The sequence below is a fragment of the Chenopodium quinoa genome, unplaced genomic scaffold (assembly GCF_001683475.1).
Source record: "Chenopodium quinoa cultivar QQ74 unplaced genomic scaffold, ASM168347v1, whole genome shotgun sequence".
NCBI lineage: Eukaryota > Viridiplantae > Streptophyta > Magnoliopsida > Caryophyllales > Amaranthaceae > Chenopodium > Chenopodium quinoa.
This window is the reverse complement of record NW_018744991.1, coordinates 3538935-3561875: the sequence shown is the minus strand read 5'-3', so window position 1 is coordinate 3561875 and position 22941 is coordinate 3538935. Positions and strand designations below refer to the sequence as shown.

At 35.5% G+C, this 22941-nt stretch overlaps 3 protein-coding genes and 1 pseudogene across 5 annotated transcripts; 3 read left to right on the top strand and 1 right to left on the bottom strand.

The window, feature by feature from the left end:
- The first annotated feature begins 819 nt into the window (after positions 1-819).
- Positions 820-10202, top strand: LOC110707041 (GBF-interacting protein 1-like). Of its 3 annotated transcripts, none has more exons than XM_021885065.1 (11): positions 820-1202; positions 1900-1943; positions 2702-2813; positions 3742-3786; positions 3972-4016; positions 4227-4359; positions 4480-4946; positions 5782-6025; positions 6572-6860; positions 8430-8891; positions 9511-10202. In XM_021885065.1, the coding sequence occupies exons 1-11, from the start codon at positions 1001-1003 to the stop codon at positions 9799-9801; spliced, it is 2334 nt and encodes a 777-aa protein (XP_021740757.1). In that variant the 5' UTR covers positions 820-1000; the 3' UTR covers positions 9802-10202. The 3 variants fall into 3 exon arrangements, with proteins under 3 accessions (XP_021740757.1, XP_021740759.1, XP_021740758.1); XM_021885066.1 differs by having other exon boundaries at positions 822-1202; positions 5782-6016; XM_021885067.1 differs by lacking the exon at positions 3972-4016.
- A 1177-nt stretch (positions 10203-11379) lies between these two features.
- Positions 11380-14475, top strand: LOC110707042 (nucleotide-sugar uncharacterized transporter 2-like). Its single transcript, XM_021885068.1, has 7 exons — positions 11380-11477; positions 12081-12235; positions 12498-12706; positions 12806-12899; positions 13035-13201; positions 13305-13475; positions 13712-14475. The coding sequence occupies exons 1-7, from the start codon at positions 11414-11416 to the stop codon at positions 13992-13994; spliced, it is 1143 nt and encodes a 380-aa protein (XP_021740760.1). The 5' UTR covers positions 11380-11413; the 3' UTR covers positions 13995-14475.
- LOC110707089 lies at positions 14348-16157 on the top strand (annotated as a pseudogene).
- Positions 16158-17609: 1452 nt separating this feature from the next.
- On the bottom strand, positions 17610-22504 carry LOC110707040 (coiled-coil domain-containing protein 22 homolog). Its single transcript, XM_021885064.1, has 6 exons — positions 21961-22504; positions 20482-20952; positions 19711-19934; positions 19227-19373; positions 18725-18949; positions 17610-18255 (listed from the first exon to the last, which is right to left on the bottom strand). The coding sequence occupies exons 1-6, from the start codon at positions 22225-22227 to the stop codon at positions 18012-18014; spliced, it is 1578 nt and encodes a 525-aa protein (XP_021740756.1). The 5' UTR covers positions 22228-22504; the 3' UTR covers positions 17610-18011.
- Positions 22505-22941: the final 437 nt, after the last annotated feature.

Below are 22941 nucleotides of genomic sequence, written 5' to 3'. Positions count from 1 at the left end.
ACACATGTTAGCATTCCATTCATGCTTAAGTAAGTATTAGGCTGTCATTTATAACTGCATAACTTAATAACACTCCATTAATGCTTAGGTAAGTATTAGGCTGGAAGTAAAAAAAAAAAAAAAAGTGTCAGGCTGTCATATAAAACTATATAATACGTGTTAGAACGAATACAAAGGTGACACGTAGCATATTTGTTATGGTTAATGGAAATTAAACACATGTCAGTACTCCATTAATGCTTAATTAAGTATTAGGCTGTCATTTACAACTGTATAACACTCTATTAATGCTTAAGTAAGTATTAGGCTGGAAGTCAATAAAGTATTAGGCTGTCATATATAACTGTAAAATACGTGTTACAGCGAATACAAAAGTGACGTAACATGTCACATATACTTTTTAGAGACACTTGTCATCTTACTTAATATTCCCTCTGTGCTGATGAGTTGGCACATATAACTAATTGGGAACATTTGTTTACATTCTATTCAACCCTTTTTCTTCTTCCAAATTGGAAAAAATGACTAAATTACCGTATTTGTAAAAATTAATAAGAGAGAAACAATTACTTGTAAAATAATTGATATCTTAATTTTTACATTGAATAATCCTATTTTTCAAAAAAAGAAAAAAAAATCAAGATAATTAGTGTGGCTTTTGACAGACTAAATAGCCGGTAATTAAAAATTAAAATCATGTATAAAGAAATTCAATTAGTGAAATATTGCTTAAAATTGTTGTAAATCAAATAATAATTCTTCAATAACTGAGTTAAATTTTTTTAATCTTGTCTACATATTTACCATTTACATATTTCAACAGTAAAAGAATTAGTCCAATTAACATTTAATTATGCTCAAAATATTTTCCTTATATAATGTAATAAAATAATTAAAATGAAAATCTCCCTCTTCAAAATCTCCCATTCTTACTTTCTCTCTCCTCTTTCTGTTTCTCTCTCTGTGTTTCTCCTGTCTGAGCTTCAACCAACACCAAACAATGAGCAACAACAGCGGCGCCTCCTCTCCTTCTTCGTCTTCTTCATCTTCTTCTTCAAGGGTTTCGATCCCTAACAATGTCCGCAAAACCATTCAGCATATCAAAGAGATCACCAGTAATCACAGCGAAGAAGACATCTATTCTATGCTTAAAGACTGTTCTATGGATCCTAACGAAACCACTCAGAGACTCCTTCATCTTGGTTTACTTCCTTTTTCTCTCTCTTTTTTCCCCATTTTTCCCCCTGTTTTTTGTTTTTTTTTTGTACTTTAATTTATTGAGATTATGCCTTATTTTTCTGGGGTTTTTGTGGGTTGATGCATTTTGATGATTTATGTAATGGGTTTTTGGTTTTATGCTGTTTTTCGTACTTTATGTTTGATTGCCCCCTTTTTATTTTGCTTTTGTGGGTGATTGGTAGGGTTTGAGTTTTAGTTTCATTGCCCTTTTTTGTGGGTTTTGCTGGATATGTGTAGTATAGGTGTTGATTTTTAACTCCATTGATTAATTAAGAGAAAAAATGTTAAATTTTTGGGAATGGTATGCCGCTTGACTTAAATCCGACCAATTGCTTTGGTTGTGGTGGCAAAAATACTTGGAAGCAAGGATAAGGTAATTCAGTCCACGGGACGGATTTGGATCGAATTCAGGAAGGTTGTTCGTTGGGGTGGGGGGGTTATCTCATAGGTGGGATGATTGCCTTTTTTAAAGTTGAAGCGGAATTTGCTGTACATTTTAGTGTGTCAATCATGGTTTGGTTGAGGTGGTGGTGGTAATGGGGTGTGTGTGTGTGTGATGTATGTGTGATGTGCTTCTAGTTCAGGAATTATTGTTATACAGATTTCTAAGGTATGTACAAAGTTATTAACTAGTATTGTAACAATCTATTGGTTTTGCAGATACGTTTCATGAGGTGAAAAGGAAGCGGGATAAGAGAAAGGAGGTATTCACTACTCATCCATCTGTGACATGTAATTTAGCATGTACAATCTTTATTAAGTTGCTTACTGTATTGCTACCTATAAAGAGGCAAATGTTCTGAATTTCTGTCATAATTTCAAAATTGGTTTTTGGTCAATTTATAGTGGTGTTTTAGATCTTAGATTTGGTCATGATTTTAAAACCACTTTTGCGGGCAGTGCAGATGGTTTGCAGTTTTCGTGGCCTAATGTTAAGGTCACGGTAAGCTAAAAAACAAAACCTTTACTATATTGCTGTGCTATGTTGTTTGACTGAGGTTTACTAAGTACTACCTTGATCGGTCTGATGCATTGATTCATTGATTGCTTTGTTATGCCAATTTTTGTTTATTTTCCACCATGCTTTAATTTGGGCAAGATTTAGCTGTTTGCTCTTCTGCAACACTTGAGGACTAATGAGATTATACCAATCAATATGTAGGGAATGTGCTTCACTAAATAATTGGTGTCTGTTTGATGACATTAAATCATTTAAATACATCGGAGTTCAACACAGATCAAATGGACCTAAGTTTTAGTGAAATTGATTCGCTGTGGTTACTTAAAAAATAAAGTCTTCCTCTGTCCTTCTAAATGGAGAAAATATCAATTGTGTAATTGAATTTTCTAGAAGATTGTTGCATATTATGGAATACAATGTATGAGGTTCTTGCTGATCCTTTATACACGTGTTTACTGTTTTTTTTTAGTAAATCTTGATTTTTTTTTTCCAAATGTATAGTTGCAGACAGTGAAGAGCAGACCAGGTGAAGATTCTAGGTGGAAACCTGGTCAACAAGGGCGAGGGACTAGGAATGCTCGAGGGAACTCTTTTTCTCAGTATATTTCTAATGGTACTTTTTTTAATGCCCTTCTCTACTTAATATTCTGATTTTGCTCCAATCTAAAATAGCATCTGATTAGTGATTATGCACACACATTAGTAGATGTGCACTTGTGCAGTAGGTGCACTTGTATGCTCTCACAGTCTCACATGCATTATGACACTGTGTACACTTCAAAACTGTCCTCAAGCCAACTCAGTTAATGGTGGTTTGCTGAAATGCAGGGTTTTAGGTAGTCTGACATCCAATATATAATTTCTGGGAATATTGCTGTTCCTAGTCCTTGTGGTTTTTTTTTTTTTTTTTTTTTCCCTTCCATTTCAGTGTCCACCTTTTCCGTGATTGTCTTGTAACTCCATTGAGAGAAGTTCAAGTTTCCTGAGAGATGTAGGTGCTTGGATTTGCATTTCTTATTGTATATGAAGTTTGGAGTGTAGTTATAATGAGAATACAAAGTGAATACTGACACAAATATCTTTGCTGTATGCACAAGTTTGAACAGAAGAATATTGTTCCTGATATTGTGTAATCTGTGTATCTTGTAAAATTCTTTTGGTGTCGTAGCCTCGTAGGGAAGTCAAGAAAAACCTTAACTTATAATGGAGTACTTTCTTAAGGATTCTGAAAAATACGAAATAGTATTTTCTGTCCACTTATTCTTCTGCTTTTTTTATTTGGCTGCTCATTTTCCACTCTTCTGGTGGGGGTGGAGAGGAGGTAACTAATATATTTTGAAAGTAAAAAGCGATATTTAGACAATTACTGATCTATTAAGCTTAAGATATTCTAATAGAGAAGCTAAATGCGTTAATTATCTAGTTGAAAATGGTTTTACAGTTTCACATTGATGAATTTTGTGGAATACCCTCTCTCTTTTTAACCTATTGATCTATGCTTGGATGCTAATGTCTCCTTGTTTATTTCCTGTTTATGCTAGATGTTGGGGGTCAGAGAACAGCTGCCATACGCAAGGAGAATGGAGGTAATTAATATATTTTGAAAATAAGAAGCGATATTAAGAGAATAACTGAATGATTAAACTAAGATACTCTAGTAGAGAAGCTAAATGCGTTTTTAATCTTGTTAAATTGATGAATTTTGTGGAATTCCCTATCTCTTCTTAATCTTATGGTCTCTGCTTGGATGCTTCATTCCTGTTGATGCTAGATGCTGGGGGTCAGAGGACAGCTGCCATACGCAAGGAGAATGGAGGTGATTAATATATTTTGAAAATAAGAAGTGATATTTAGAGAATAACTGAATGATTAAACTAATATACTCTTGTAGAGAAGCTAAATGCGTTTTTTTAATATGCTTATACATTTTCAAATTGATGAAATTTGTGGAATACTCTACCTCTTCTTAACCTTAAGATCTCTGCTGGTTGCTAATGTCTCCTTGTTTCTTTCCTGTTGATGCTAGATGCTGGGGGTCAGAGGTTTTCTGCCATACACAAGGAGAATGGAGTAGAAGAGAGTAGAGTGAGAGGTTTCAGGCATCCTCCTCCGCCTATTTCCAAGGGAGCAGACTCTATTCAATTACGCAATCTAGAGAAGTAAATAACTTTTAGGCTTACCAGACTACCTTGGGGCCACCAGTTAAAGCTATTTTTTCTATCATGTCAGGAATGCATTTAGAAAATTCTTCCATTTTTAATTTGTAGCTATCCGTGCAGGTCGTCTTCCATTGTGAATGGGCCACTAGAGCTGTCTAATGGTACCCTCAGTGGGAGCCATGGTGGCCAGTCAACCTACCCATCCGACAAAAAAATTGATGCTAGTGCAGACAATGCAGGTAGTGTAATGCCCAAGGCTAATGCTGAAAATGCACCCTCTGCTTCAGATCCTGTGCTGGTGCCCCCATGTGATTTGCCAATTACTACAGATGGTTCGATTAAACGGGAAGTGGGAATTCAACATATGTCTGCTGACACATGTACTGATCTTGCTGATAGAGGAAATCATCTGAACCAGCATGAACCCCAAAATGTTGACAGTTCTCAGGCATCTTCATCTTCAAGTGAAAAGCAGCTGTTTGAAGTTGTAGAAGTTGCACATCCAAAAATATTGGGTGAATGCCCTTCAGCTGATAAGAGTCATGTTTCTGACAGTGTTACTGTTGTCAAGCCTTCCTCACGACAAGGTATTGACCCATCAAATAAATTTGTTGCTCTCTCCCTCTCCCTTTCTCCCTCTCCTATCATATATCACCACTTCTCCCATATATAATTACTTCAATCTTTATTTATGTGCTTTCTATGACAATTGTTAAGTGCTTCAACAATCGGAAATTCTAGCCAGTGTTTCAATGCAGTTATGTTTTCTTGATGTGGCGAAGACACTGTAACATATCTCGTGCTTTCTTACCGCTTGATGGCCATCCATGTCTGACTGGCTTTGGTCTGTAGACCTTAAAAAACTTTGACTTTGGCCTCTGGGCACATCATAATGCCCTACTTGAGTGTGTGCAGGTCTGCTCAGTCTGCACTTAATGCTGCTCTGCTTAAGTTTGTGCATGGCCTTTTCGGAGGCAATTGTTAAGGCTCAAAGACTTAAATTTTTATTTATTTGTTAATGATACTTTTCTAATGCTTGGCTGACTTTATGTTTCTTCATAATTAGATGTTTACTTCGAAGCCACCTTTGGCCTGTTTTGGATGCTTGCATATTCTTGTTCGATGATTTTAGTACTTGCTGATTATATGATAATGCATTTGATTCATGAATTTGCTCATCTCTATTTTCCCCCAAACCTCCATTAACATGTTTTGTCCTGATCTGGTATATAATTATATATCTTATGGTTTGACTGATTATACTGTATGATGTTAGAGCTGAAATGCTTTAAGAGAAACATTCCAAGTTATGGACTTTGCTTGGCGCCATAAACTAGATCTTATGAAAGACATGGTTGATCAATGACACTGTAGCAGTTTTTGTTTATGGTGTTTCTCAATAAGTGATTTTAAATATTTCAGGTGTAAAGGGTACAACCACAAAGCTAGAGAAGTTAAAATTCTCTGATGGTGAACATGTCATCATACCGCAGCATATCCAAGTTCCTGATGCAGTGAAAAATGTACTGAGTTTTGGAAGCCTTGATGCATGTTTTGAGGTCAGGGAAAACTGTGTTGTAGCCATTGAAAGCAATGGGAACTCTGACCTTGGTACTGATTCAGCTCAAGAGGAAACTGTCAGCAAACTTTCTTCACGGTCTGTTTAGTATGCTTCTCCTCCCGCACTCCTCATTAATCTGCTACTTGTTAGGGTTCTATGTCTCCTTGTATTAGGTGTCCTCTTTTGATACGAGTTTGCTGATGACTGTTTCTATTTTGGTTGATAAAAATTCCTGATTTCAAGTTTGCTTTCTTTCTTTACTCTGTTGATGTGCTCACTGCTCAGTTATTTTTTGTTGCTCAAAAGAATTGCATATTAATTGCCATTCCAATTTTGTAAGTTGATTTAATCTGTTTTAAATACACCTCAGTGATGAATGTTAAGGTACAACTTAAGTGATATGTGTACTCAAGGGATGTCAAACAGTTCCATTTCAACAGGGAATGCTGAATCTTGATGTTGTAGATTTGCTGCATTTTTTTTTGGAGCCTAGTTATCATATTTGTGGGTCATGTGTGCTATGGAGTTTCCTTTGTCTTTTTAAATGTGGATGTGTGTTTTTGTATCTTCTAAAAAGGATGACTGGTGGAGTTTATTGAGTTAAAAACCCTATGGCTCTAAACTTATATTTTTATCTCAAACTATGTGCAGTGATCAAGATGGAATTTCAGCTTCACCCCAGGCAATCCATGCAGATCATTTACAACCAGCTTCTCATTTACCTGGCAATAATTCACCCATTGATACAGAAGTTTCTTCATCTGCTACAGTTCCAAAAGCTGATCAGCCAAAGCAAGAGACTTTGCCAGCTGTAGGCCCTCCGTTTCCTGTTGTTCAAACTGCTCCAAGCTACACCTTTGGTTTCATGCCTCCAATGGTGGCAAATATGCTTGCCCAACCTGAAGGATTTGAGTCCCAAACTCATGTTTCAAACTCTCTGGTATGTTTTACTGGGACCTTTGTCAAGTTTTTTTATCTCAAAAGGTTGCTGATTGATTTGGTTATTGCCTATGTCCCTTGTAGGCATTCTAGCACCCATCCTCGTTGAAAATGCTAGGTTCATTAAGCACTTTCGATTAGGTCCTTTTGGCTAAAGGAAAACTCAAGTCCAGTTATATTGGAGGCATCCTAGCACAGTAGCACCCATCCTCATTACATGATCATTAGAAGCATTAGAAGTGATTGAAATGCAAAGACGAATTTGTACTTATTATTTGAATTCACACTAAAGTCAGGGTTTTCCATCTTTCTTGGAAATTAGATTGGACTGAAATAGAAATTATAGTGGTCTGTTTGGTGGTCATTGTGATCTAAGGAGATATGAAATTTAAGTATGGTGTGATTTTATTTGGACCATAATCTATATCTATATATATATTATTATTAAAACTCATAGGAACAACCTGCTAATGCCATGTGTCACCCTTAATGATTATTTAGTGCCACATGTGCACCATGTATCATCATATGTGTATCATTTTTTTTTTCTCACTGCATTGAATTATGTAGTAATGTGTAGTTAATTAAAATTACTCTATAACTTTAATTCTCTATAATAATATTTAATTTTCATGAAAAACTCTTCATATGTATAACCTCTATATTTAAATTTGACATGCATATTTCAAATATATATTAATAAAAAATAATATAGATTATTATATTTATCACTCACTTTATTATGATCTGTATTGTTTAACATTAACTGTTTTTATTAATTTTGATCAAACAATTATAAAATACGATGTACCGGGGCATCGCCCGGGCCAATAACTAGTTTCTTTCAAATACCTTGGTTCAGATTTAGACCTTTCCATAAGCATGCTACATTCTGTGAGCAAGAATTATACGATAATTAAAATCATGTAAAACTGTTATATAGTCTTGTACTCCATGATTATGCGATTAGCTTAGGACTCTTTTTTGCATCTTGCCTGTTTTTGCTCTGTTGAGCTCACCTGAATACTCACCTAACTGTTTTTTAATGATTGAAACTGATATTTACTAATTAAAACTGTTTGTACTGATTTCAAAGTGTCTTGAATTATACGATAATTAAAATCATGTAAAACTGTTATATAGTCTTGTACTCCATGATTATGTGATTAGCTTAGGACTGTTTTTTGCATCTTGCCTGTTTTTGCTCTGTTGAGCTCACCTGAATACTCACCTAACTGTTTTTTAATGATTGAAACTGATATTTACTAATTAAAACTGTTTGTACTGATTTCAAAGTGTCTTGTTACATGTGGTTAGGGGATTTTCCTGATTGGAACGGATTTTTCCTGAATGCTACTGTTTGTCTTGATAAGAACTGATTTTGTCTTGATAAGAACTGATATCTGCTTATTAAAAATGGATTTTTGTACAGATCTACACTGATTCTTACTGTGTTTTTTTTTGGGTAAAATTGAACAGGGCCTTTGTGCTTAACTGCCAACTATGATGTTCTGACTCCTATTTGGAATTAGTTTAAAGATTCTGACTATTGTATGGCTCTTAATTGCAGAGTTCTACAGCTGTGTCTACTTCTGTATCCACCCCTCCTCCAACGCAGTCTGATGCTGGGCAAAGCTCCGTAGCAGTATCTCCCCAGCCCATTCCTCTATTCCGTCATCCTTATCCTCCTAACTATATACCTTATAGCCATTACTTCTCTCCATATTATGTACCTCCTACAATGCATCAGTATTATGGTCACACTGCATTCCCCCAACCACTTCCTACTGGCAATATGTATCTACCCCCACCTACTGCTGCAGCAGGAATGAAACTTTCTCCTCATTTTAAGCCAGGTTCCAGTACAGGAAACCAAGTGCCTTTAGGGGTGCCATCTGGCTATGGGGCATACAGTACTGCTCAGGTTGCCTATAGTCAAAATGCTGCTGCTGCTGCGACTTCGGGAAACAGTAATGGTGAAGATCTTGGCTCACCTGCCCTAAAAGAGAATAATATATTCCCTGGACAGCAGGTTGGTTTATGCTCTGTTTAGCTCTGTATTTGTTCATTAAAGCATATTTTTGTTTTAGTTTTGAAATTGAGTAGATATGGTAAATATGACAATATTCTTACTATTGTTAGTATTTGGGGAAATCAAAAGGCTCGGTTTTGAGTAAAATCTCAAATTAGCCCTTTTTTCTTTCTTATTTCCTTTAGTCATGTTCATTTAGTTTGATAATTTGGTTACGGTGTGCTGTTATTGAAACATGTGCCAATATCCCTATATGCCAATTCTGATACTTGTATGGCTGGCTCCTTGTGCTAGTATTTTATTCTGGTATGTTAGTCCTCTCAACATAAAGTCTGAGATCATCCTCTCTTCACTATATATTTTTTTTCTCATATATTTGTGTGATCCAATCCATGTTATTGTAAATCAATTAGAACTCAGGCTCACTGTCCTGAACACTTCTTATACTGATTCTTGATGTTTGAGTCAAAACTTGATTGATTACTAATCTATGTCCTGCATAAATCAATCAGAACTTGTGCATTTTTCAACGTAGGCTCACTGTCTTGAACGCTTCTTATACTGATTCTTGATGTTTGAGTTAAAACTTGAATGGGTTACTAAGCTATTTTTTGAACAGAGTGAAGGTTCAGCTGCCTGGCTTCATCCAGCAGCAGGTCGAGATACAACAAGCTTCCCATTGAACCCTTTCTTAAATCTTCCTCAACAAGGACAGCACATACTCAATCCTCAATCTGGACCTGGCGGCTTTGCTCTCTATCATGCAATGCAACCCATGGGAAGTCCAGCACCCGGTCTTCCACTGTTGCAGCAGTCTCAACCTGTGGCAGGATCAGTGGAATCCAATGGCCCACCTTCAAATTCCTATCAACAGCCGCAACGACAACAGCAGGTTAACTGGAACATGTAGTTTCACAGCAATATTTGGTACATGACTAGAATGGTCTTTTTGAAGCCTTGTGGAGGGGAGGAGATAGTATACATCGGCCTGCTGATAGTGTAAATATAGAACAATTTGTGGCCTTGAATTTGAAAAAAACTGAAAGGAAAAAAAAAGGAAAGAAAATTAAAGTGAGTAGATTTCTCTTTTGATCCCCATTGATATGCAACGCTTTCGGAATAGTTACTAGGAGTTGTTAATGGCTTCCAATTTTTAACATTTTCATTCTTTTTGGATTGGAGGCTGATAGGAATTTGGAGAAGTATGAAATGAAATCGTTTTTTGTTATCAGAAAATCATTTCTCCTGTATATTGGATTTTGATGAAACATGGTGGATTATAGAATTTGTAATTGGTAGGAAAAAAAAAAATCAGTTAACTTATTCTATTAATCATCCAATTGTATCTCTGTTTGTTATTCTTCCTCCCACCTTCCCTTCTCCCCATTCTTTTTTACTTCTTTTTAAAGACAGAGTATATATCATACTTTGTATACAATTGAAAAATGGATTAGCCTGTAAACCCGTGTGATGCACAATTTATGTATTACTACAATTTACTCCGAATGATAATACTTTGAAAATGTGAGTTATATTACATGGTTTCTAGATACTGGCCACACAACCCTAACATCAACCGGAAAATTCATCTCATCTCTCAACTTTCTTACACTCCGTCGTTTACTCTAACTACAATCCAATACACATCTTGTTTAATTCATTCAAAACCTTTTATACTTCTTGTATTTTGTTTAATGCTAACATAGGAAATATATTCAATGCTTATGCGTAGACTTTAGGTGGCATAAATCATACGAGTATCATTATTAGCCTTATTTTCCCCTCTAATTAACAACTTATCCTATATATGAATATGTATGCAGGTAAAATATGATCCGTGATGCCCTCAACAAATGCAGACCAAGTCACTGTGATTTTGTTCACCTAGTATCCTGGTAATATTTGGCATTTTCTTCCATATTTTCTGGGGTAAATAATAGTTAAAATAATAATAAAAAAAAGCTATTATCAACCTTTTACTTCAATCTCACATTCTCACCTGAAGCAATTTTTATTTTAATTAACTATAATTTTCTTCTCTATTTTTTTTTGTTTTAAGTAAGTTGCTCATTGATCATATATTAGTACATTCATGAATTGATCAAATTTTCATATATTTTTGCTCGTAAAATAAAAAATATAGGTGGTTATGCACTAATTAACTTATTACTAAATATACATTACGGAGTACAAATTAAGAGTTTGTTAAAACAATCTTTTCAGTATTTTGATCTTTCACTAAGACATTTTACAAGCATTTCTTTCTTCTTAATTAGCAATGTTGTTTAAGTTAATGATTTTGATACATCAACAAATTTCTTATATTCAATAAATTTGATTCTATACTTTTATTTTTAGAAACATTCCAATTAAGGAAACATCTCTAAATGTTTTTCATCCTTTTATATAAATATCTATTTACCAATAAAACCTCATTCTTTAATTTATTTATTGTAATACTGTCATAATTGTTGAAGAGTTTTTCATGTCTGGAAAATCAAGGCAAATAGTAGTAGTCCTACATGGGACTGTGGAGGGATGCTAGTAAGTTTCTCAAAAGGAAAGAAAGTGATGCAGGAGAATCAGGTTTATTTTCTTCTTCTCTTCAATCTTCCTTTTTTAATGCAACAATGTTAGATTTTAATGCCAACGAGTTGTTGGTCCTAGGTGCACATACAATATGATCGTAACAATAAACTTGATCTTTTACGTGGTAGCATATGTCCTAAAAAAGTTACATCTCATAAAAATACGACACTTTAAAAGTGGTATGTGTATATATTGTTCAAATCTCCCGTAAAACAACAATTTAACTCTACACAAACAGATTAGAACATACTGATTCTAGAAAAAAAAGGGCATTTTTATTTAATCATCTAATCTAGTTTATATAATTATTCAATACCATAGATTATACTTTGAGTATTTGAGTGTGACTAAATCATGTCCCTTTGTATATAAGCAATCTACACAATTAGTTACGTGTGTCACATTCAATCTTTGCATTATTTAATGTTTGTTATATAGTTAAGATCATAAGTGGTCCATATAATGGATTCAAAACTTGTTGGTTATTTTTCTTAGCATCTAAGTGAATTGAGTTTCAGTTTTATTCCACTCTATTAACAAAGTTTACAAACTTTCTCCTTTACCTGTATTTGTTGCATTCATTTTTTTGTGTTTTACCAGGTAGAGCCCTGGAGGAACTAAGAGGTTCTCTGTACAATGATCTACTTACGTCTTCAGAAACCGCCAAGCGGCAACAGCAGCGGTTCTGTGGCCCTGCCGTGGCCATGTCTTTCAATTTCATGGTCGCCGTTGGGATTATACTCACCAACAAACTGGTACATTTTCTTTGATCTCATTAATTTTATAAAAATGTGGTTAGATGGGATTTATTTCATTACTTTTTAATGCATGTCTATATCATCCTTTTCTAGTTTTACTACTTTGTTACGTATGTTAGTTTGTGTGTTGTACATTTGTACTCGATCTATCTATAGAGGTGACAAATGAGTTGTTCACTTTGATGCTTATGCATAAGTAGCTTTGTTGTAACTTAAGCGAACTCGGTTTATTTGTTTTGTTTGGCTTTCTTGGTTACAGGTGATGGGGAAAGTGGGATTTAATTACCCAATATTCCTAACATTAATCCACTACACAGTAGCATGGATTATGATGGCCTTGTTCAAGGCATTATCTTGGCTTCCAGCCTCACCGCCTTCTAAATCAACACCTTTTTCTTCTCTGTTTTCTCTGGGAATTGTCATGGCTCTTTCCAATGGCCTTGCCAACACTAGCCTCCAGCATAACAGGTTCATCAGATCACCTCCGGCCTCTTCCAAAACCCGAAGATGTAAACATAACTTAATCTGGAGTATGCTGTATTGTTCATGCTGTTTTTCATTTTGCAGTGTTGGATTTTATCAGATGGCTAAGATTGCTGTAACTCCAACAATTGTTCTCATAGAATTCGTCTTTTTCCGGAAGACCATATCTTACAACAAGGTCTGCTTTCTGTAATGTTATATGACCTATGAAATTTAATTACCAAACAAGGCTAAGTTTGCATATTAAGTGATTTATACTTATATACTAAGGTGTGTTTTAGAGCTAAGTGTATGTTATACTTGTTCGTTTCAGGTCATGGCTTTGGGTATAGTTTCAGTAGGTGTAGCTGTTGCAACAGTGACAGATCTCGAGTTCAATGTATTTGGTGCTTGTGTTGCGGTTGCTTGGATACTTCCTAGTGCAGTGAACAAGATACTGTGGTCTAATCTACAACAGCAGAGCAATTGGACTGCTCTAGCGTAAGAAACATCATTTATCGATTCAGAGTTACTTCTTCGAAATTAGTCTTGTAAGGTTTTTAAACTAGGACACTTAATAAAGATAGTCTAACTAATAATGCAGATTGATGTGGAAGACAACTCCTGTCACAATATTCTTCTTAGTAGCTTTGATGCCGTGGCTTGATCCTCCTGGAGTTCTGTCCTTCAATTGGAATGTCAGTAACTCATCAGCAGTTGTGTTGTCTGCTGTTCTTGGCTTTCTGCTACAATGGTCTGGAGCTTTAGCACTCGGGTACTTGTTTAGCCCTTCAGTTCTATGAATTATTTTATCTCAAGTACCCGTGTCTGATCTGATACTCTACATTGTCACATTGGCATAGACGTACTCTTCACTTTGCACTCAAAACATGCCAAAACATTACTATAAAGTGGCTAAAGTTACATTCATGCAACAAAGGTCTCAAGAAAAAGTAACAAAATACTTGCTAAGAATTTGCACAGAATCTGACTAGTTTTATGGAAATGCAGGGCAACATCAGCAACATCTCATGTAGTTTTGGGACAATTCAAGACCTGTGTCATCCTGCTAGGAGGCTATCTATTGTTCAATTCAGATCCAGGACCTACGAGTCTTTGTGGAGCAGTGGCAGCGTTGGGTGGCATGTCAGTTTATACATCACTTAGCCTTAATGAATCCGTTGAAAGTGTTGTGAAGCAGTTTCCGAGCTTGAATCAACTTGCAAAACATAAATCAGACATTGAAGAAGATGAGGAGAAAGCAAGTGTGATAAGCGTCTCAAGTACCGAGTGATTAAGTAGTAGTGAAAGGCTGATAGTTTACAAAGAAAGTAATGTAGGGGGGAGTGTACTGTCGTCGAAGGTGCAAAGGAAGAGAAAGTAAGAGAGTGGCTTATTTTAGCTTTGATAATGCATGTTGTACAGGACAAATGAATATAGGATTATTATGAGTTCAAACAACAGTCAGCTTTTCCGTTTCTACTGATTAGGCTCGAAGGAGATTTACATGCTTTTAAGCTGAATGTATGTCATTAGTAACTCCATCTTTGTATTCCTAGGCCATATTGTTCAGTAGCACTTGCTGATTTGTGCCTCTCTCCACTACTTCTACACCACTTTCAGTCACATGCCAGCATTTTCTCTGGCATGGGTCACTTCGTAATTGCGGCACTATGTATTGTTTTGCAAATCAGAGTTGTAGAAGTTTTTGTTTTGTTTTGGTCAGTTGGTGACTTGAAGTTAAATACTCATATTTATCCAAGATTTTTAGTTCATTACCAAGTATAGAAATTGTTTTGCATAGCTGAGTGTGTTCATCTCTTCTGAGATATATTATCATGATCAGTGAGTAATATCTGCTGTGAAACATTTATGCAAAAGAAGAAGTAATATCTGTCCTAGATATATTATGCATACTTAAACATGATAAAACAGAATTTAGCTGATGAATCGTCCCTTGCTATCGCAACAAACAACTTAATTTCCCTTCGAGGTCCAAAAGAAGTTTCTGACAGCCTGAAGAAGCTTGATAGGCTTATAGAGAAAGGTGATGGAGGCCAGTTCCGGCTGGCTCGTGCGCTGGAGTCAAAACTCTCAGTCAAGCAGAAGGAAGCAGTCTGTTAATCGAGCTCTTTTGCTTATTCATGCTAACAAAATTGACCAGGTAACTTCAGTCTTGTCTTTAACAAAGTGTCTGTCACATGTTTACTTATTTGTTTCTTTATTTTTATTATAATATATCCTTGTGCACCATTTCTGCACCAACTCATGCTTAATAGGTCGTATATCAAAGACATGAAGTAGCATTGAATGCACTATCTAATTTTCAGGCTCGGGAACTTGTTACTGCTTTAGTGGGAATGTTTCCAGACAGCGTGACGCCTGTGCTGCTTCAAGCTGCAGTACTGGTCAGGGAGAACAAGGCTGGCAGAGCCGAAGAAGTGCTGGGGCAGTTTGCTGGAAAGTCCCCTGACAAGTCAAAGGTATTTCTCCTTGCCAGAGCCCAGGTTGCTGCTGCTGCTGGTCACTTTCAAGTTGCTGCCGAGTCCCTTTCAAAAATCTCTGATATACAACACATGCCTGCTACCGTGGCCACTATTGTTACCTTGAAAGAACGTTTAGGAGATATTGATGGTGCTGAGGTTGTATTAGACAATTCAATCAAATGGTGGTCCAATGCAATGACTGAAGACAACAAACTTACTGTTATCATGCAAGAGGCTGCTGCTTTTAAGCTAAAGCATGGTAGACAGAAAGAGGCTTTGGAGTTGTTTGAGGAACTTGTTAAGAAGAATAGCAATGTTGATGCTTTGGTGGGATTAGTGACTACTGCTGCTCATGTCAATGTTGAAAAGGCTGAAGCTTACGAAAAGAAGCTCAAATCACTTCCTGGTTTGAAGGGAATTAATGTAGATGAGCTTAGCTTGAAACAACCTCTGGGGCAAAGCCTGCTGAAAATGGATCTCGTCTTGTGAATATTGAAGGGTATGATGAGATTAAGAACAAGGATAAAACTAAGATGAAAAGGAAAAGAAAGCCAAGATATCCAAAGGGATTTGACCCTGCTAATCCCGGCCCCCCACCAGACCCAGAGCGTTGGTTGCCAAAGAGGGAGAGATCTACTTTCAGACCCAGGAGAAAGGATAAGAGGGCAGCTCACTTTAGAGGCTCCCAGGGTGCTGTTGCTCGGGATAAACAGGAAGCTGGAACTTCTGATGGTCCTGTTCGCAGTTCTGGGGCTGATAATGCTGATACAAAGGCTACAAATTCAAAGTCAAGCCAAGCTAACAACTCGAAAGCAGCCTCTCAGCATACTGGTGGATCTAAATAAAAAAAGAAGTCAAGAAAATATTTTTGGAAGTTATTTTTAGAAGTCACCCCTTAGTTTTAGTCTCACATGACAGTTAAATAATTTTGGTCTCTTATTTTTGGACTAATAGTAACACAATTAAATCCACACATAAAATCGAGAATTATTCTGCATGCTTTTGCCTTTGTGTTTAACAAAGAATAACATAAAGCTATGTTCTCATCGACTTATGTTAAAAGAATTGCACTTATTTATACTAAAATGAAATTATCTTGCTGAAATACAATTATTTTTGCTGAACCCTACTAGTTGACAGACTCTTTTATAGTTTTGGACTTCTTTTTTATGAAAATTGGCCTCATGTAGTTTATTAACCCCAAATTGCTACTCTTTACTGCTATAAATCCACCCAATTTTCATAGCCAATGCGCCTGCACATGGTAATATTTTTACATTTATACTTCTTAAGGGACCAAGTTTAGCCGTTTAGGGCTAAGTAAGACTACAAGCTTGTCTTGAATGTCGTGAAGGGTCTTTTTTTTTTAAAATTTATTTTCAATTTTTTTTAACCAATTTGGTCAATTGGACAGCATTTTTAAGTCAATTTTGAGTTTATATGATTCCTATTAAATGTATGAACATGCATTTTTTACTAGCTTGTGAAGGGTTTCAATGGAAAGGACACTCTGCATCCTCAAGAGATGCTGAGTTGCAAGCTATATTACTAGCTTTGGGTTGGATTAGAGATCGAGAATGGCAAAAATGTTACATTGAGACAAACTGCATATTTCTTGCAGATGATCTTACTGACAATAGGAACTCTTTTCTAACCCCAAAAATGAATGAATGCAGGCTGCAGTTTCAGGAACTCTACTGATGTGAAGCTGTTCTATGGAGAAAGAGGGAAGAACAAAGTGGCAAACATCTTGGCAAAAGATGCAAGAGGTACACTAAATATTTTGAATCAGATTTGTATTATATCTGTTCCTCCTACAATTTGTACTAATACTCTAGCTTATGACTTTGGTAATATTTCTAGGGATGAATATCAACAGGATGTAATTTTGGGCTATCCCATGGGAGTCAGGTGAAGAGGCTAACCAGGGAGCGAGCAGATGGCTGCCAATCCATATCCCAGTAGTAGTAACTCCGATTCCCCCCTTCGTGGGTGTTTTAAAAAACTTGTTTGTGGAACCTTTGTATTTTCAGCATCACTTGGATGTGCTCTTAACTCCTTAACTCTAACTTAGCTCCTTTTGAAAACTTTTTGGCACCATATCGGGTTAAATATTTTGCTCATCGTTTAATAATTTGTTCGGGCATCTGTGGTCTTACTGCCATGGTGACAAGACTGCATTTTACTTTCCGAGTGTTGCTGAGCAAGATCACTAGATCAGACTGAGATGTTTAACGTTTCTAAATTCCCTTCAATACCTTAGACTGTGCCTTTGACTTACTGTTGTGGACCAACATTTTCGTGGACAAAAGTTATGAGCAAAATCCTATGCTGGATAGCAGCAAGGAGCATTTTAGTTAGTTTGTTTGCTTATGAGTATGCGCAATTTGGTCATTGTGGCTAATTTCATTCATCCAGTTGCAAAAATTACGATCAACCAAGCTTACTGGTCTTTTTATCAAAACTCAAAAGAGAATATCGATGTTGGGTTAAGAAAACGATATGAATTTGCTGTTTACACTTGAAGTTAGTATGCAATAGTTAAAACATTAAGCTTCCTGCTATGAACCTGAATCTACCAAAAACAACAATTATGGAAGCCTTGTAAAAATGTATCATCGAAGTAAAAAAAAAGTGAACTTGAACTTGTACATGAGTTCAAAGGAGAGAAGATCTTCATTTATGCATCATATAAAAAAAAATAATATATATATCTTCAAACTTGTGTTTCATACAAAAATAACAAAACACAAACTACACCACCTCCCAAAATAAAAGCCAGAGAATGGCATGAAATTCATCTAGGATCTAGTTTAGGGATCACATTAATGATTCATGAGGGTTTTCTCTAAATGTTCATTCTCTGTCCTCATGGCATCAAGGTCAGCTTGCAATTTATGCCTATCCAAACTCCGGGAGGCAATTGCTGTTAACTTTACTTCAAGTTCTGCAACTTCTCTTTGAGCTTTATTAGCTGCAAGGATTTGCTCCCGAATCTTTTCAAAGCATGCATGTATATTTGTTAGCAGCTTGTAAGCTTGGCGACCAACAGGATCTTTCTTTGCTTCCCTAAACATAAATGTTCGAACTCAAAAATAAGTCGGTAGCACTTTTGTGCCAAAGCAATTGTTACAGATATATATATATATATATATATATATATATATATATATATATATATTTTTTTTTTTTTTCCATTTTGAGGGAATTAAGCTTACAGGCTGCTAACAAATATACATGCAGCCTGTAAGCTTGACGACCAACAGGATCTTCTCTTCAACTTAAAAAATTTAGTGAAATAGTTTCATTCAGTTAATTTCAGTAGCTGCATTACTTAATCAGTAATATAACTTTTAATCAATTAAATCAGTATTTATTTGAAAAGTAATTTCTATGAATATCAAGTGAATAGAAAAGGGCCCAAGTTACAACATTGTATGACAAGGGAAAAACATATGCCATCAATTTTATTGTCTCAATTTTTAAGGTCTTCCAGAGGGTAAAACAATACACAAGCAAAACTTTTCAGGGTTCTCACCTTAATATTGTTTCATCAACCACTGCATATGTTCGATGAAGGCGTTCCTCAATGGAGTTACTCTCTAACTTAAGCTCTCTTGTTTCCTTCAAAATGCGATCAACATCTGTGTCCAATTTCCGACTGTTCTTTGTAATCTCAGTGATCCTTTCGATATATGATCTCCTAGAAGCAACTTTTGGCTTCTGCTTCATTTCTCCTGTAAGTTTAGCACACTCCTCTTCCCTTTAAAAAAGACCAGAAAATTTAAGTCATTTGCCTTGAGTTTATAACCAGCTCAAATGAAAGTATGAACGAGGAAAGCCAAAACCAGATCAAGCAAGCAACACTTGATTACTACAGTAAAGTCTTATTGTCAAAAATTTACCCAGTCATCACAGCATAATTAAAGGCCTATTTTATTTATACTCCGTACATATTTTATTAAAGGCCTATTTTATTTATTGTCAAATCACAATGCTCATGCTTAGGCTCAAAACAGCGTAAGCTGTAGGTACTGTACCTCTTTCTGATTTCAGATAAAACAGTATGAATTTCACTATCAATGTCTTTCAGTTTCTGCAGTTTGAGCTGACAGTCAGGTTTACTCTCACAAAGGGACTCCAGAAGATTCCATTTTTTCTCTTCCAAAGACTTCCTATCAATGTCACTGTAAAGATAGAAATACAACATCAGCATACTACAGAATTACAGATCATTTTACATGTACAACAAATTGAGCTAACCAACTACGTTTACCCATAACAGAAAATGCCGGTAACATCAGCTAGAGCTATTTATATTTGTTTTGAAGCCACAACATCATAATGAGACATTAGGATTTGCAACATGCCTTAAAAGCTACACAGGGATTGTCTTACCAGCCTACCAATTATACACAGTGTTTTTTGGTTATAATAATATTTTTTTTTTCAGTTAGAGAAAATCACCCAAGTACTCAATCCAAATTCAATCTTAAAATAATGTTAAAAGCATTAAAGCATCACCGCTGGTTCTCCAACTCATGAAGGTTTTCGCTTCTCGAGACTATTTCTCCACTGAGTTGCTCAACATAGTAACTGAATGAATGCTCATTATCAAGTGCCATTCTCATTGCTTCTTTGAGTAGTTCATGTTCTTCCTCTAGATGGTGTAATTCAAGATCTTTTCCTGTATCCTTATCAGGGAACACCATATCTTGACCACATCTGCTTTCTACCATGCGTTTCAACTGCATAATATGTAAAGGAAAAGAAATTTTAAGACAAATCTGTAAAACTTAGTGTCCCGATTGTTGACTCTTAATTTTGCTTCACATTTGACAGAGAAAGTACTCTTTCCATCCTAAAAAAGTTGTCAAATTATCCAAATCCTCACAGTTAAGGTTCTTAAGGATCATACATTATTTTGCAAAAAAAAAAAAAAAAAAAAAAAAAAAAAAAGAAAAAAAAAAATTACAGTATTAGAGCCATTCTTGTGTTCAATGCAGCAATGCCCATCACATAATTAAAGTAGTGACACTGTTAGAAACCAATCATAAATCACTGCAGAATATTACTTTAAGAATGGCAGCAGCTTTTCCCGGTACTCTAAAATAGAATATTTTGTTTAGGACTACTGATTATGAACAGAGGGAGTATCAATTTTCTGCTGTCATCCCACTAAGATTTTACACCACATAAAAGGGGCAAAATGAAAATAAAGTCAAGAACAAGTAGCAACAACATAAAAGATCCAGTCTTGCATATACAGATATACTATAACCTATTCAGTAGTACCTCGGGTGAGAACATATCACAAGACATTGAATCCAGCTCAGGCTTGCAAGTTTCTGAAACAACAGTAGTTTCCTTAACTTGAGCAGCCTTCTCAATCAAGTCTCTTGCACATGCTATTGTTTCTTGCTTGTCAACTTTGCCAGTTATAGCTGCCAAATCCAACTTCTCAGAAACAAGATTATCTTTAAGCAATGGAACTTTGGCACAGTTTCTCAATGGTCCCTGTGCAACAGTCTCTGATCTCCCATCCAGCAATTCTTCTCTAAGTTTCTGATTGTTTGGGTAGACCAAAGGTTTCAGTTCAGGTTCAGCTTCAGCAGTCGTCTCAGAGCAGGTCCTTGAAATGTCAACATTGCTGGACCTCATATTATCCGCAAACTTGACAGTTTTCCTGGCTTGAGACAATTCAGAAAGCTTTTCCACCAAAAATCTGACCAACTTATGCAAGTCCTCTTCAGACGGGTACAGGAACTGCCGTAAGCAACATATATATTCTGTAAATTATAAATAGTAGTTATAGAAACATAAGCATAATGGAAATGGTGAGAAATGATCAAGAATATTAGAAGTCATTAACAATTCCATTTGCAGACTAGAACTATAGAAATCTAAAACACAATTCTTTAGCAGCAAGAGAACAACCTTCACCAACTACACAATTTCATCTAATATCATCCAAGAAAAAAGCAAGAATTTCTCCCCATACAAAGGCAGAATATAACATGACAAAGTTGGGAACAAATACAACCTTCCCAAACTTATGCAATCAGTTATGGCTGATATATTTGCGCTAGAATTTAAATTATGAATTCTAGACGGCGACAAAATGATCAAGTCAGAAAAAATGGTTTCATTCACTAAACTATGGAATTATCTATCTTATTAATTATGAAATGATCAAGTCCATAAATTATGAATTCTAGACGGCGACAAAATGCTCAATTTTCAATCAACATTGAGAATAGCATACACATAGGAGCATGAATAGATTGAGTTCATTTGATACATAGCAAGATAGACTATAGCACATCCAATAAAAAATTCTCGGTACAATACGTATTCATATGTAAATCTCATAAAATTACTTGTACTTCAAAAACACCATACACAAATCACTTAAAACACTGTTAATTGTTGAATATACAATTGCAAAATCTTACTCAAGCTTAGTCACCACAAATCCCATAAAAGTACTCGTACTTCAAAAAATGACAATTTAAGTGATTAGGAGGGGAGACTAGCACCAGCCTATCGTATCCGTTCCATTCACCCGTTGTATACGAGACCTACTAATTCTTTCAATTCATTAAAAATAGGCCAACATTTTCACTTAATTGATAACAAAAACACAGGAAAATACAAGAAAACAACAAATTGATAGAAAAAGATAATTAATTTGTTTCCAATCTCAAATTAATTTCCTAAATCAAATATACAAATTGCAATAATCTCCATTAAAGATAGAGAAAAAGATTATACCTGATGGAAGCTAATCTCAAAAGGGTACCCGAATTGCTGAAAAAGGGAGGTCAAATGAGTGCAAGAATTGACCTTTTCTGCCATGGAATCAGGGAGTGAGGTTGGAAACGACGGCGTTTTATTGGTGTTGTGAAGGAGAAGGAGAGATTGGGAAGAAATGGAGAAGAAAGATGAAGAATCAAGGTCTTTAATTGAAGTGATTTGAGATGGAATTTCAATCCCTAGATTTCTGAGTGAGCTCATTAATATCTCTTTCGATTCTTCCATTGTTTTTCCTCTTCAATGGCGTTCTGCTGTTCTTGGGGGTGTAGGACGAATTTACAAATCTTCTTGCAAGCAAGATCTGACTCGGGTACTAGTGTCGGACACGATCACATTGGTACATGTTTGTCATATTCGGTTAAATTTCGATTTTAACCCAATATAAAGTGATTAAGTGTATCAACTATCAAGGATCTTACACGAGTACATTAACGAGTTATGTGGAGCAAATCCTCACCCTACTAAAAAAATAAAATAAAAAGTACTTTGTACAATATATCAAGGACCCGACACAGTCACGCAGGGTATGTTAATGAGTTCATGTTTTAATTTTTAATTTATTGTAATGACTATGGAGGTTATTGCTTATGTCAATCGCACAATTTTCATTATGTAAATTATGAATTTATTTTGGCAAAATCCTCCTATGGATAATCAAAAGGCATTTCTAATTGCCACATATAAGGTGAATAGTAGAAACATCAAAAGCATGGAAGAATGTGATCCTTCTTTATAAGAAGACTTATTTTATTTTTGTTACATTTTGGCCTTATTCTTGTAATGCAAATTTGGCTCATTTCAACTAAATAGAATGATAAAAAGTCTTAATTGTTGCATGCTTGTGATGATGCTTCTACTATACATCTTCTGTGTATCAATTAGAAATGCCTTTGTTAGTTGCATTTTTGTTTAGCTTGAAAGTTTTAAAAGTCATGTTCT

Bases quoted from the DNA above. Each gene is read 5' to 3' on its own strand.
- LOC110707041 (XM_021885065.1), top strand. From the start codon at position 1,001: ATGAGCAACAACAGCGGCGCCTCCTCTCCTTCTTCGTCTTCTTCATCT. The intron at 2,814-3,741 runs GTACTTTTTTTA...TGTTTATGCTAG, and splicing joins TTCTCAGTATATTTCTAATG to ATGTTGGGGGTCAGAGAACA. The intron at 3,787-3,971 runs GTAATTAATATA...TGTTGATGCTAG, and splicing joins CATACGCAAGGAGAATGGAG to ATGCTGGGGGTCAGAGGACA.
- LOC110707042 (XM_021885068.1), top strand. From the start codon at position 11,414: ATGGGACTGTGGAGGGATGCTAGTAAGTTTCTCAAAAGGAAAGAAAGT. The intron at 12,900-13,034 runs GTCTGCTTTCTG...TGTTCGTTTCAG, and splicing joins AGACCATATCTTACAACAAG to GTCATGGCTTTGGGTATAGT. The intron at 13,476-13,711 runs GTACTTGTTTAG...ATGGAAATGCAG, and splicing joins TCTGGAGCTTTAGCACTCGG to GGCAACATCAGCAACATCTC.
- LOC110707040 (XM_021885064.1), bottom strand. From the start codon at position 22,227: ATGGAAGAATCGAAAGAGATATTAATGAGCTCACTCAGAAATCTAGGG. The intron at 20,953-21,960 runs GTATAATCTTTT...TGCTTACGGCAG, and splicing joins TTGAGATTAGCTTCCATCAG to TTCCTGTACCCGTCTGAAGA. The intron at 19,935-20,481 runs GTACTACTGAAT...CATATTATGCAG, and splicing joins GTGATATGTTCTCACCCGAG to TTGAAACGCATGGTAGAAAG.